The sequence below is a fragment of the Hydra vulgaris genome, chromosome 09 (assembly GCF_038396675.1).
Source record: "Hydra vulgaris chromosome 09, alternate assembly HydraT2T_AEP".
Lineage (NCBI taxonomy): Eukaryota > Metazoa > Cnidaria > Hydrozoa > Anthoathecata > Hydridae > Hydra > Hydra vulgaris.
The window spans coordinates 34,797,519-34,813,309 of record NC_088928.1 but is presented as its reverse complement, the minus strand read 5'-3'; the positions used below and the strand labels follow the sequence as shown (position 1 = coordinate 34,813,309).

Genomic DNA, 15,791 nt, shown 5'->3' with positions numbered 1-15,791 from the left:
AGTTGGAGATGTTGTTTTAATAAACGATGATCAGTTAAAGCGAAATTTATGGAAACAAGGTGTCGTGGAGGAATTAATTATTTCTAATGATAAAAAAGTTAGGGGTGCCATTTTAAAGACTTGTACAAATGGGCATGTATCCTTTATAAAACGTCCGCTTCAACGCTTAGTTCCTCTCGAAGTAGTAAAGATTAAAAACACAGAAAAGGTTACATCCGCTGAACCTAAATGCCAGAGGATGGCTGCTGTTACGGCTGAATTAAAAAGAAAATTTATTACTTAAGAATTTATTGTTCTAGGATACTTAGTATCCCAGGGTCGGGAGTGTCGAATTTAGCTTGTTTGTAAAAACCAGATCAGTCAGTAATAAGAACCGTACGCATCGCGTGACGTTGTTTCTTATACTGATTGGTCTGGATTTGCTGCAAGGCATTATGGTTAATGCCACGTTTTTTTTGTTGTTGTAAAAATATGGTAGAATAATTGGGTTATGTTATGTATATATATTTCTTATTAAAAGAGAATATTGTAGAAATTGGGTTATGTTATATATCTATATTTCTTATTAAAACCAAAAGAGTTCAGTCTGATTTTCAAGGAACAGTTTCGTTTCTTTACCCGGGTTCTACTCTATGAGGTTGGCAATTGTTTGATAGATAATTTTTTCACATAATATCCAACTTTAGCCAAACCTTAGATAGACTTTTTTGCATCAAATCTTAGATAGACTTTTTTGCATCAACCCTAAGATAGACTTTTTTGCATCATGAATTACACATGTTGTTAATGTGTATTTGATTATCAATGTGTATTTGGTTATAATGTTGTCAATGTGTATTTGATTATTATAATTTGATTATCAGTAGTTTGTTAAAACTTTTGAGAATTGATTTTGATGAAATAAATATGATTTTTAGTTTTTTAAAGATAATTTACTTAGTTCAATCGCACAGTAAAGATATGGTTGGGTATAGTGCAAATCCGCGTAACTAGCATTGGATAATACAGCATATCTGCACTACAGATAGTTTTACAGGAGATAGTTAAAACTTTTTTTATTTCAACAGATTTTGGCGTAGACAGTTTCATTCATGTACTTTGTAATGTCGACAATGGATTTGAGATATTAAAGTTATTAGTTTATATGCTCAATATTAACGGGTGATGCGGAAGTTATTGGATAAAATAAAAACGTCAATAACTTATTTATAAATAAAAAAACAAACTACTATTTTTTTTTTTTTTAAATAAAGCATTTATCTTTTAATAAAAATATATTATTTTTTATATGAAAAAACACCATCATCTGCAATTGATCTCAATTTTGCTCTGACGCCTTTCATATGTGACTGTAAAAAGTTTAAATCAATTTCTTGTAGTTTTAGTTTAATGCGATCAATCAAAACTTGCTCTGTTGAAGCTTGCCAATCTCCCTCGTAAACTTTCTGTGCCAAATGTCCCCAAAAATTTTCAATTGGTCGTACTTGAGACACATTTGGAGGATTGGATTCTTTATCAACGTAATAGACATATTGGTCCATCCAATTTAGAGAATCTTTAGAATAATGAGAACTTGCTAAATCTGGCCAAAATAAATAGTTAAAGTCTCCATGATACTTGTGAATAAATGGAAGAAGTCGTTTTCTAAACATTTATTAATATAGATTGATGAATTGATCGCTACAGCCTTGGAAATGCGAAACAATGGCTCGGACATACCATGGTCAGATATGGCTATCCTCATTAATAATTTTTTTGGAAATTTCTCTTTTCTTATAAAACGAACACTTTCTGGGCATGTCTTTTTGTTGTTTGTGTAGTATCCAGAATTTCCAGGCATGTTGTCCCCTGCAAAACAAAAGTATTTTTGTCATCGATGACTAGAAGCGATATTGTGTTATAGAGTTAGTTAACTAGTTTCCTGCTTCTTTTCTTTGCCTTTATTTGTTGTTCTATGGTGTATTTTGGAGTCTTTTCCCGTTTTCTATATTTAATATTCATTTTTTTTAACTGACGACCAATTGTCGATTGATTTACAACGAATTTAATACCTATTTTTCTCTGACTGACCCCTTTTCGATTGTTGACAAGTCTCGTTAATTCGGCTTTCTTTTCTCTAGTCCAGGATGTCGGACGACCAGGGTGCTTTCTATCAGAAAACGATTGAACAGTTTCAAGTCTTTTTAGGTTATCATATATTGTACTTCGAGCAAATCCTTCCTTTTCAAAATGGTTTACGATTTTTATTTATATATATATTAGGTTTATTTACAAAAAACATTTTTAGTCGCATTCGAAAAGATTCTCGTTCAGCTGCATTTAGCCTCATTTTACCACAAAAACTGATTATTATGCTCAAATAATAATCAGTTTTTGTGATAAAATTAAAGATAAGCCACAAAAACTAATTATTATGCTCAAATAATGAAATTAGGATTTGTCCGATAACTTCCGCATCACCCGTTAATTGGTTACATTTGTCAGATGTATTATCCAATGCTAGTTACGTGGGTTTACACTATCCCCGACGATATTCATCTTTTACAGTTTTGTCAAATACGTATCGCTTATTATTGGCAACAAAAATATTTTTTTGCAAATAATTTGATTCTGTTGTATAATAATACTTTATTTATTTTTTTCCAATTATTTCGATTGCATGGTGTTTCTCGATTCTTTATACTATAATTCTTAGTGCTTTCTTTAATACCCAAAATAAAATTGAATGTAAATTGTGCTGTATAGATGATATTTGTTATTTATTTTTTTTTTATTGAATAATGCTTCCACCTAGTTTTAAATCAATTAGTGATTTTCATAGTGATTGAGGATCCAAAACGCATGATCACGTCTCTAAAAGGCTTGCACAAGCTATTATGCGGATTTTAATGCGTTAAAAACCTTTTTGATGGTATTAAATTAAACGTCAGAAATATTCAAAATAGGTTTTGACGGTATAGTAAATTTTGTTTTTTATTGAAAATTTTAGATACAAAACGAATCTCGAAGAAAAAGTTTAAAGCGTCGTTCCGTGCGCCTTGCTTCAGCTAAAAGAGTTCTTAGCGAAAAAAATGGAAATGCTATAGACGGCCATTTGGATGTGTCGGTGGTAAGCGGGTCAATATTTAAAAATTCAAACCCAAATGCATCATTGGTATCTTATAATGACTTTTCTGTAAGTACTATAAGCTATAAGGGTCTATAATTTTTATTTAGTCACATTTTTAAGATTTTTAATAGACCCACTAAAAATTCAACACGTATTTTTAAAATAATAGTAACTAAAAAATTACACATTTACAACATTTTATTTACAACGAGCATTTTATAGTTAATTTTTTTTTTTATTGGAATGACATTATTCTAAAGTCAGCAGTATGAAATGTATCTTGGTATCATACTATACCATGGTAGCTTTAGTCAACAAGTTCTCTATGATCTTAAAAAGATTTTAGAAAAACTATTAAATTGAAACATGAGTTTAAAAGTATTTTCGGTTATTAATTTTTTTTATTTTTTTGCTAAAATCTTATACCACATATAGGGCTTTTTGACTAGAAAGTTTTTTTTACAAAATCTTTCATACAATGTTCTTTTATTAAGAATGCCGTTGCAGAGAGTCCTTTTAGTCGCAGTAGTTTTTTATGCAACCCAACAGAACGCGCTCCTAGCATGCAGTATAGTTTCACTAACATTTCAAACGCATCTAAGAGAGCATCTTCTAGAAATTCGAATCGCAATGGGAACAGTAATTCGAATAAAACTTTGACGGATCAAATGCCGAAAACATTCAAAGTGTAATAAAAAATTAGTGATTGTTTTACGGATATTTTTTGTACTATATTTTACTTCCGTTTTTAATAATTTTACCATTTGTTTTATTCCGAATTTAATTATTATTCTGAAATTAAATTTAAGTTGTATTGTTTAAATTAATAATGCAATGTTTTTTTTTTGTTTTGTATTTCTCATTTCGTTATATTTTCGTTCTGATAAAGATAAAATATCTAGCATTTGCACACTATGTCTAGCTTTTGCGTATCCTTTTCAGTCGTGTTAGTTTTTTCTTAAAACCTAGCCTAATAACTTTCATAACATTGTAAAAGTTCATATATATATGTGTGTGTGTGTATGTATATATATATATATATATATATATATATATATATATATATATATATATATATATATATATATATATATATATATATATATATATATAATGCAATATTTAGTATTGCTTTTATTTATTTTCAAGAGGTTGTGATAATCTTGATCTTTATATTCTTTTTAGAACTATTCTGTTAAATATCTGAAATCAAAATGTTTAATTTTTTTTTTAATATTTTGATATTATCTACCATGCATATAATAGCATGTAACTATTTATGTAAAATAAAATTAGTATCGTGTAGTTGTTATTTTTTTTTAACTGCTTCAATTATATAACAATGTTCCAATCATTCGCTAACCGTTTTCATTGTAAACTTATCTAATATAAAATTAAAAGTGCTATAGTTTAAAACACAAGTATAGTAGGGTGCAGTGAGATAATATGTGAAAATATAAAAAGTTAAGTATTGATTTGTAATAGCACAAAAATTGCCCTTTGATATTGCTCAAATAAATTTTCCTAAAATTATGTCTTTAGCTGCCTCAAGGGGTTAAAGTTACTGAAAATAAGTTTTTCATGGAGATAGCTGAATTTAATCTCTTTTTTTTTTTTTTTTACCAAAAAACCGAAAGTCTTACTTTTTAAAAGAACCGCTAAAAGTGAAAAAAATGACATGGACGATTAGAATATATTCATACTTGATGAAGATATGAATATTTCAACCAGTTTCCATATTTTACGACATTTCACAAAGACCAAGTTAATGAAAATTCTCTAAATAATTTGGTCTTTGTTTCACCTTTGTAATACTGCAAAAGATGTTTAAAATTATTGCTTCAGCTCTTCCTAAAGGCCCATTGTTTCTAAAAAAAAGGGTGTATCAGTTCGGAAGGTATCTCATACCTATCTTGCGTATCTTCATACACCATTATACATGATCAAGCTAAAAAGAAGCATTTACTCATCCCATACTGACTTTGATAATATTTCCATACTGACTTCGGTAATTCTATATTTATAAAACCTACTGACAAAAATGAATATCACTTATTCTTTCTGTTAATAATGCCAAGGCTTCTGGTCCAAACAGCATTCCAACCTTTATTTTTAAATTTCTTGCTTATTTCAATACTTTCTAATCTATTCAATCTCTTTCTCACTGAACCCAAATATCTTTACAACTTGACGTGATGGTGAAAAATGGGTTGCACATTTGAAAATCAAAATGAAAAATGCTATGCGAAAAACGTATTGTTTGCTCGGCAACAGAAAGTTGGCTTGTCACTTGGTTGTTTCTAAATTTTAGAAAGAATTTTATTCTAAATTTTTGAAAGAATTTTATTAAATTATTTAATAATCTCTCTGTAAATAATATCGATGGTTTAAACCACAAAAGATAGTTGTTCATATTTGACAGTTTCAAGAAAACAGGTTTTCAAAGAGAAAGTTTGAGATACTTAATTAACCAATTATAAATTATTTTAGAAGATCAGTTAAAATTGCAATCTTTGTTTAATTTTAATGTCATTAATTATTTTTTTTTAATGATATTTATGGCCGAAATATCTAATTGTTAAATATTGACATTGTGTCAATATTTAACAATTAGATATTTCGACATGTCTTTAGTGCTTTAAACCATTGAAACATTCATAACAATCAGTATGGTTATAAAAAAAATAACTCATTATGTTCATTACAGATGCCTTCAAACAATCAGAATTTATTTTTGGCATATTGCAATAACATCAATACCTTATTTTATGATATGAACCCAGTGGGCACGGGACGTAAAAAAGGACGGCTTTTACGTTAAAACGTTAACGTAAAAACCATTTTAAACGTTTTTTTAACGTTCAAAAGATGTCTTTTTTAGGTCTCGTGCCCACTGGGAATGTTCAATTATTGAAAATTTCTGACTAGGTTCAATCAAATAAACTTTAAAACAATATTTAAAAAACTAAGTGGACTATTTTTCAATGAGCTTCTAAAACATAACTACAATATGAAATACTTGTCATTGATAGAATTTATATAGAAAAATTTACATCAAGTTTTTTAAATATTATAGCAGATGAAAATCTTTCATGAATAAACTACATTGGAAACTAGTTCAATAAACTTGCAAAAAGTATTAAAATTTCATATAAAACGAAAAGCCTTTTAAAGAAACTATATTAATTCAATGCCATACTAATAATGCTAATATTGTAAATAAAATTTAGTTAAAACCTCTGCATTCTCAACAGAAGAATGTAGCATGTTTCATTAACTTTAAAGAACGTTTCACTCATGCCCAGGGCCGACGCAAATAGGTGTCACGTGGGGGTGCCATTACAATTATTGCTGGCTAAAAAAAAAGGTCCTCGTCTTTTGAAATTTGCCGTTTTTATAATTCTGTATAATTTTTTAATGCATTTAAACTACAAATATTTTTAATAATTTAAAAATATAATTTCATAGTTTTCTCATCGAAATTTCTCTCATCTCCATCATAAATTAAAAGTGATTAAAAGGACATTTATAAGGAAATTAATGTAGTTTACATATGTATAAATTCTTCATCTTAACCAGCTACTGTTTTTTTTAGCCATTCTTCTTAGTTTTATTTCTCAAAAAGATTACTTTCAGAACCTCTTAATTGTCTTTTGAACAGCTTAAAAAGTTTTCTTGTGAACATTTTCTTGTGAACATTTTCTTGTGAACATTTTCTTGTGAACATTTTCTTGTGAACATTTTCTTGTGAACAGCTTTGTTTTGATGTTAGACCATTAGCTTATTCTATTTTCTATAGTATGTCAGACCAAAAAAAATCTGATGGTGGTCCGAATAATCATTTAAGTAGTCATCTATTTATTCAACATGATGCTTCATGTAGTAATTGGAGTCAGTGAAAACTCTAACTTTGTAACCATAAGGTCTTAGCCATTCTAAGTAACAGTTTTTTCTTCTAAGAACTTAGTGAAGGTCTTATTTGAAACTAGTAATTTTAATACATGCGTGAAAACATTTCATAGGAATGTAGCTCTGACGGAGGTATAACATCCAATACCAGACCGTCTGGACTCTCATCAAAAGTTCTGCATATGTTTGCGTGGTTTTATCTGCACCAACAAATTGTTGATACTGATGGAGGTAAACTCCCAAAGGTTCTGAATACTCCAAACTTGTCCTTTTCATCAATGTAATAGGCACATGCATACTTTCCACCAGGTACAGATAATCCTAATATTATAATGATAAGCTTTAGATCTAGGAAGTACTTCCATTCATGCAGTCTGCGGAAGAGGACAATTTGGCTTAAATTGTAGCTGCAATAGCTCTTTAACATGTCGGACAATTGCCAATTGGTTTTTCTGATTGAAAAAGGCTCATTACAATCTTAATTGACTCTTAGTCCTTGTCGTTACCAATGAATTATTTTGATACAATTGCTTCTTGATAATCAATATCTCTTTGTTTGCACATTTCATCAACAAAGTATATCTTCAACATATACTACATTGTTTTGAACCTCAGATTGTTTAACACCTTACTGAAATGGTAATTGCTGAACACGATAAAAGTGATCTAGTGAATGGGACTTTCTATTCACAACAATCTCCACATTACTTTCAAATCCTGATTGATCAAAATCTTTTCCTATTTCAGCCAACATGCTTTTAATTACACATTCAGCCAAATTATGTGTTCTTTTAATATTGAATACTGTGTCTTAACTAATCTTTTTTGGAAAGCAACTCTCTCCAAGGAGTACATGTAATGATGTTTTACAAATTGATAGTTTAACCTAACCCGGTTTTTCACCCCCAATAATTGTTTTTAGAATCTCTAATGTTATCTGTTCAGACAATTTAAGTTCTTTCATCATAATAATTTTCACCACGTTTATAGAGGTTGATTTTCAATTGCATGGGTATTTAACACTTGTTCCTATTTATTGAAAGCAGGAGCTCACTTTAACATCTAAACCTCCATCTATATGCTTTTTACTGAATTTTTTAAAGCAATCTGAGCTGGATTTTTTAGGTTAATACATCGTTTGCTTTTGTCACTATATCCAAAACTGTTAATATCTTAGCCCTCCAGGTTTTCTTTTCTGATTCATTTTTTTTTTAATTTTAAATCCTATATTAAATATTCATTTTTAATTTCAAGTTTATTTTTTTTTTTGTGTGTGTTTATTAAGTAGCTCCCAAAAGTCCTTACGGTCTTATCGCAAAGCAACACGGAAGAGCATTTAACAACTTCACGCCTCCTTCCTTACCAATTTCGTTTATTTAGGCTAGAGCCAGCGTCGAACCTCAAACTTCTTGGTTCTGAGCTTGAACTCTAACCACTGCGCCACGGCTGCAAAATATAAATAAATTAATAATTCCTAAAAATAAATGTTATATTATTATAAATTGAAATTTTTGGCTAATATTTGTAGCACCAAAGATAACTACAGAAGAGAATCTTCTTTCTTTAAATGTTAATAAAGCTGAATTTATTATTTTTCACCCTCCAAAAAAAAATATTGATAGTAATAATGTGAAAATTAGACTTAATGTTAAAAGACTTTTCCCATCTAAATATATAAAATACCTCGGGCTATTTCTTGACAAAAACATCATGGTACTATCAACTAATTCAATTAAATAAAAAACTCTCACGTGCCAATAGTATGCTGTCATTAATACGACAATATGTACCCCAACATGTTTTAATATCAATTTACTATTCCTTATTCTCCTCACATCTAAGTTATTGTTGCACTGTTTGGGGTCAAAAAGGTAGTTTTCTATTACATCGTAAAAACAGTTTACAACTCACTTCTTTAAGAATTATGACATTTTCTCCCTTACAATCTAATATCGAAAATAGGTTTTCTGAATTAAAAATTCTAAAATTTCAAGATCTTGTAAAGCTTTATAACTGTTTCTTTGTGTTTGATTTTCTTCAAAATAAATTACCAAATTTCTTCAATAATTTTTTTATTAAAACGAGTGACGCACACAAATATTACACGCGAAATACTGAAAATTTTAACTTGTACACTTCCTTTTTTAACATTATTAAATATGGCTAGCGCTCTATAAAACATCAATGTATTTCTCACTAGAACCAAATAACACCATTTTTAAAAAAAAAGATTTTAACTAAATACCCTATTATTACCAACATTCTTCTTCTCAATCGAAACCAAATTAAGAAATTTTTATTTGAGTATATATTTAATGAATATTAATTTTATCTTTTACTGTTATTGTTTTTTTTTATATTACTGTATTTATAAAACTATTATTACTTTTATTTTATAACTTTTTTAACTCTGCAAATACTACTATTATCATTAATTTAGTTTTTTAAATCTTTTTAATATTATTTATAATGATAGTGATAGTGATTCAATTGTAGTAACAGTTTTATGGTTATTGTCCTAATTTTTGCAATTGTTATGTTTATTTTATTAATTTCTGTCATAGTTATAAACTTTACTATAATTGATTTTACCACTGTTTTTAACATTAGTTATAATTTTTAGTAAAGTTATCATGGTATAATTACTATATGTTATTTTATTCACATTATTATTAATATTATTATTTTTATTATATTATTATTGCAATTATTAATATCATCTTTATTTATTAGTGCTTTATTTTCCTTTCTTTCTTTTTTTTTTCTTCATTTTAAGTTTTTTTCTTATTTATAATTCTTTCTATGTTTTATTTGTTTGTTTGTGTTTTTTGTTTTTTTTTAGGTGTCACTCCATTGAGTAGTTTTTATTATATTATTACGAGTTTTTATTATATTATATACGAGTAACACCTAACCTTGTTTATGTGAGTTTATAAAATATTATTGTAAGTTTTCATATTTTATGGTTAAATAAATGGATTTAAAAAAAAAAAGAACTGGTTACCATTGAAAATCAAAAAAACCGTGAAATTTTAATTTAGGACTCCAATATTTGGCAGGGGTTATCATATTATGTCTTCCCTGATCACTTTGTGATGGGAAGTTCTAGGTACCTTCACCTTCAACCTAAACCTCCTATCTTGTAGCACTGTCTTACTTAACATGAATATTTCTAATATTTACAAAGTAATTATATTTAGTGTTCTTTGTTTTATGCTCAAATATAAAGTCAAAAAATGCCAAGTTGCTTTTCGTAATTCATACTTAGTAAAAGTAAAAACAAATATATAATTTGTGAATTTGCATTCCATATCGTAGAGTTTTTTTTTAAGAAGCAAAATAGCTTTGAAACATTTAGACTTTTGCATTGGAGACTTTTGAAATGAAATTATGATTCTTTCAAAAGAAACTAAAAGAAATAGTTATATAATATAATATTTATAATATTTTTATACTTTTAAAAATACACTATTTTTTACTCGCTTCATAATTCAGAATTTGTTAACTGAAAGACATTTCAAGTTTAAAGTTATATGTTTAAATTTTTGTTATCGTCAAATATATATATATATATATATATATATATATATATATATATATATATATATATATATATATATATATATATATATATATATATATATATATATATATAAATTGTTGCATTTGGGAGTTAAAATGATTCTTATGCCCACAAATACGTCACTTTTAATTACTTTTGACTTCCGTCCAACATTTCCGTGTTGTCAGAAAGTTAAAACCATTAGTTTAATTACAAATTAAACCTTTTTTTAAAAAAACCGCAAAAACGCAAATTTAATTGACAAGAATGTTTTTAATAATATAAACAAAGTTTTCATTTTTATTTTTTTTAATAAAATGTTTTTTTGTTTTTTTTTATAAAAAATATATATATTTATATATATATATATATATATATATATATATATATATATATATATATATATATATATATATATATATATATATATATATATATATATATATATATATATAAAGTTGAAGGTACAATGTTCTGTTATTGGTAATAGTGTTGGCACCCAGACGGCACATCTGGTTTTAATCTCGGAATTAAAACCCGTATAAACACGTGTTTGTTACGATCTAGGCGTAAACCAAAAACACGTGGATTTCACGGGAAGTTTAACTGGAGTTTTACACGTGTTTTTTAAGGTTTCAAACACGAGTTTTTTTATGTTTTAAGTACGAGTTTTGAGGTTTTAAACTCGTGTTTTATGAGGTTTCAAAATCGTGTTTTCTATAGTTTAAAACGGACTTATGGCATTAAATAAAGTTTCCGAACGGAAACTTTATTTAATGCCATATTTAAGTTAGTTCAGGCATAAGTTTTCCAAACTTATGCCTGAAGCTGTTCAGCACGGTTTAATGATAAACCAAAAATACGGTTTTGTTAGACACATTTATAGCTTTAAACATGTAAACCTTTTTTTATATATACTACATTATATTTACGACAATTTTGTTGTTTTATTTTTGTTTTTTAAGGTAAATTATTTTACAATAATACTACAAAGAAAAAATAAACAAAGAAATAAAAAACCAAATCATTAAAAATAAGCTAATAAAAGACGTTTGGCACATGGTTACCATACATAATATTTAATTTTGATTGATCGCCTCTCCCGTCATTATAAAATCTAAAATCGTATAACAATACGCTTTCGCATGTTTACAAACAATTCCAGTAACATCAAATGTTCTGTTAAATTTTTCTTAAAAGTCGGGTCTCTACTAATTCCTCAATTGAGGTAACCTGTTCAAATTTAATTTCATTCAAATCTTTATCTAAAAACTATTGCAGTAGCCCAAATTTCTTTTAATGGTGTGACAAAATCATTTTACGCTAAAACATGGCATCATCCATGGGAGAGGTTTCGTTTGTCTGATTTTTTGGTCGATCTGTATTGGTAATGGTTTTTGATGATTCGCCGTAATCTATTTAAAAAAAAAAAAAAAAGTTTTATAATAAATAACAAAATAAATGATTATCTTAGTCTATTGTTTTGTATTGTACCTAAATAAATGCACTATAAAAAATGCTGTTTGAAAAAACCAGAGTGATGATTCGATGGAAGAGTGAAATTACTTTTTTCCTTATTAATCACGCTTGTTTGTGTCTGTACATTTAAACGGAATTGACCCTTCATTCTTCTTTTCAAATTGTTTGTTAGAGCCACCTACTTCAACCTAAATAAGAGACGCCCTTTAAGAATTTATGAAACCCTTTAAGAATTTATGAAACCCATTAAGAAACATAATTCATCAAATATACTATTGTACTTTTTAAATATTAGAAACTTTTAAATTAAATGCAAATAAGTTATTACTTTGGAAGGACCCAGAAGCCCGAGTATTTACAAGTATTTTCATTAGCATTTGTACCAGGATGCAAATCCTCTCTAATTTATTTTTGCTTATAAATATAGAAATCTTTAAAGGTTGATTTGAAACCATCTCATTTAGGTTTTGTTGCTTGTTAAAGTGCAAATATCCTGTTTTAAGATTAATTAGACTAATATACACTCAAATATAGGTAATAAATATAAATATAAGTTATACATAATATTTAAAAAAACCAAATGCACACATGCCCCCTGTTCATTAATAGTCACCTACCTTAATCAACATTAATATCATTGTCTTCATTAAGTTTCTGAAGTCTTCTATAAATATATTGTCTTTATCTAAATTATGTGATAATGGTAAAACTCCTATAAAATAAAATTTGCAAAAACAAAATTTACCAGAAATATTAGTGTCATTTTAAATTTTTTGAAGTTAAAGATAAATAACTAGAGTTTCAATACAAGTATTTTCATTAACAGTTGTACCACCATTAATATTTTTTCTCATTCGTTGACTTTAAGTAGAATTATTAAGATTATTTTAGTAGATTATAAGTAAGTAGAAGACTTATAGTAGAATCTTTTCAATTTATGTTTTGTTGCTTATTAAAACCCACATATTCTGGTTTAAAAATGTTATATATATATATATATATATATATATATATATATATATATATATATATATATATATACACACACACAAACAAAACAAAAAAAGTTCAGTATGTGCTAATGCATATCACTAGCCATAGTCTGCTTGATAATAGACCCTTACCTTTATCAGCAAAAAAAAATATAATTTCTGCAATCAGATAGACTATGCAAGAAATTTTCTTGCTGGCTTCGGCTCATGCCATATTTTTTATACTGCTGACTCATTTTTGTATCTTCTCAAACAATTAAAAATTAATTTAACATTTACATAATAATTTTCAAATATAAAAAATTGATTTACAGATAAGTAAAGTTACTTACGGACAGTATTTTGCAACAAAGTATTACTAGATTTTACTGTCAATATTGGTAGAGAAAGTTTATTCGATGAAGCATAGGTAGTATATTGGTGCAGCCTCACAGCTCGAAGACAAATTTAAACATTCAGGAAAAAAATTTCCAGCTAAGGCTGATCGATATTTTATCATATATTCTTTCTACTATGCTGAACTTGTTCTTTTCATTTTTGTTAATTAGCGCTTGTTGCGCTTTCATGTGAAGACTTGCTCAAAGTAGTGACTTTTTAATATAAACAAAAGGAATATTTATTGGCTTCAGTACATACATCGACTATCTTATAGCCTGCTGCTACAAGGGAGTGCTGCTACATCCACAATCTTATAGCCTGTTACTACAAGGAAGTGCTGCTACATCGACTAAGGGTTTGGCATGGGGCAGCATCTTTTTTTATTATTATTATTTCACTTAATATTTCTAATGTTTAAAAAGCATCCTCTGACGAGAGCGCAACAAGCGAAAAAATAAAATTATTTTAGGCCGCTTAACTGTAGCTTTACCTATATATATATATATATATATATATATATATATATATATATATATATATATATATATATATATATATATATATATATATATATACACAAATTCATCGCAGAAATACACACACATATACAAATACAAATACACACAAATATACATACGCTGAAATACACACACATATGTGTGTATATGTGTATATATTACGTATACATAACATATACATTTATTTATAAGTGTATGTATGTATTTATATATGTATATAAGTATATATATATATATATATATATACATATATATATATATATATATATATATATATATACATATATATATATATATATATATATATATATATATATATATATATATATATATATATATATATATATTTATACATACATACATAATATATAGACTTATACATACACACATATATACATATGAATACATAAATAAACACATACATATTTTATATATGTATTATACATACATATATAAAATATACATTTTATAAATTATATAGATACACAAGTGTGTATCTATATAGATACACGTGTGTATATATATGTGTATATATATATATATACACATATATATACACACGTGTATATTTATATATGTGTGTGTGTTTGTATGTGTGTGTATATATATATATATATATATATATATATATATATATATATATATATATATATATATATATATATATATATATATATATATATATATATATATATATATATATATATATATATATATATATATATATATATATATATATACTTAACAAAAACTGAATTTATTTAACTTATAAATTTTCTCGACAAATGTTTTCCTGAATGTTTTTGTTACACACTCTAAAACCTTCCGAATAATAAAAATTCAATAAATTTGAAAAATCGCGTGCTTTTAGTAATGGTTTCACATTCGTTGCGAAAACTTCTGATATTTAATTTTTGTCACGAAAAACCATCACTAAAAACTTAATATCCAAACTGGTTTTTTGGTAAAATATAGTAGTTAATTTCACGGAATCAAAACCCTATTCTTGACACGTGTTATTCTTAGTGTTTTCGGGAGTTTTAAACACGCAACAGAAACCACGTGTAACTTTTAAACGAGTTGTGCCGTCTGGGCAGTGGCAGTACAGACATAATAGCCACTTTTAAAGACAGCCAAATTGGATATTGTTGATAATACTTCTACAATACTTCTACAAGGACCACTAGCACTGTTGGACCAGCAATGTTGCACCCATTTGAAATAAGTGTCTTTGAAACTTTGTGAAAAACTTTACTTCTACTTAGTTGGAAAGATTTTCTATGACTGTTGCTATGACTGTTGCTATGACTGTTGCTATGACTGGTCAAGTTATCTTTTCACAAATTGTGAATTGGAAGTTCGAATGAAAACTGATCATTCGACTGAACATTTTGTGAATCGCCAAATCCTCAACAAACCAGTCACCTGGAGAAAAGTCCTGAAACGAATCTGGGATGTGGTTCTGTTTTGTTGGTGAACCTAGGTTGGTTTTTCGTAAAAAATCTGATCTAATTAAAGATTTTCATAATGGAAATTTCTTAGGATTGCTGGAACTGATTTCACATTATGATCTAATTCTCAAGGAATATGTGATGATCTTTGTGCAGCTGAGGCTTGCAGACGAATTATAGAAAAATGCAAGTTTACTTAGTATTTTTTTATTATATCACCTATCAGTGATGGACACAGGGGGAAGGGGATATTAACACCCCCTTCCCCCAGAATCTGAAAGTCCTAAAATTTCTTATAAATTAAAGACCTTCTTTTTTGTTTTATTAGGGAGACACAAATATGATACAAAAAACCCCATCACCACAACCACCACAAAAAATTTCTGGATCCAA

At 27.3% G+C, this 15,791-nt stretch overlaps 1 protein-coding gene and 1 long non-coding RNA gene across 4 annotated transcripts in view; one reads left to right on the top strand and one right to left on the bottom strand.

Annotated features, from left to right (window-relative positions):
• LOC100206541 (protein regulator of cytokinesis 1) overlaps positions 1 to 3,957 on the top strand; it is a 61,511-nt gene extending 57,554 nt beyond the window's left edge. Inside the window, exons 17-18 of the mRNA XM_065805496.1 lie at positions 2,990 to 3,175; positions 3,604 to 3,957. Of these exons, the coding sequence (XP_065661568.1) occupies positions 2,990 to 3,175; positions 3,604 to 3,801 (384 nt within the window). The 3' untranslated portion in view covers positions 3,802 to 3,957. The remainder of the gene's footprint in view (positions 1 to 2,989; positions 3,176 to 3,603) is intronic.
• Positions 3,958 to 11,533: 7,576 nt separating this feature from the next.
• Positions 11,534 to 13,936, bottom strand: LOC136084745 (uncharacterized). 3 transcript variants are annotated; one of them, XR_010640823.1, is made up of 5 exons: positions 13,184 to 13,936; positions 12,677 to 12,771; positions 12,388 to 12,552; positions 12,075 to 12,247; positions 11,535 to 11,995 (listed from the first exon to the last, which is right to left on the bottom strand). It is a non-coding gene; the product is annotated as an uncharacterized LOC136084745 (long non-coding RNA). The 3 variants fall into 3 exon arrangements; XR_010640821.1 differs by having other exon boundaries at positions 11,534 to 11,995; positions 12,388 to 12,771; XR_010640822.1 differs by having other exon boundaries at positions 11,534 to 11,995; positions 12,388 to 12,771; positions 13,384 to 13,936.
• Between the last annotated feature and the right edge of the window lie 1,855 nt (positions 13,937 to 15,791).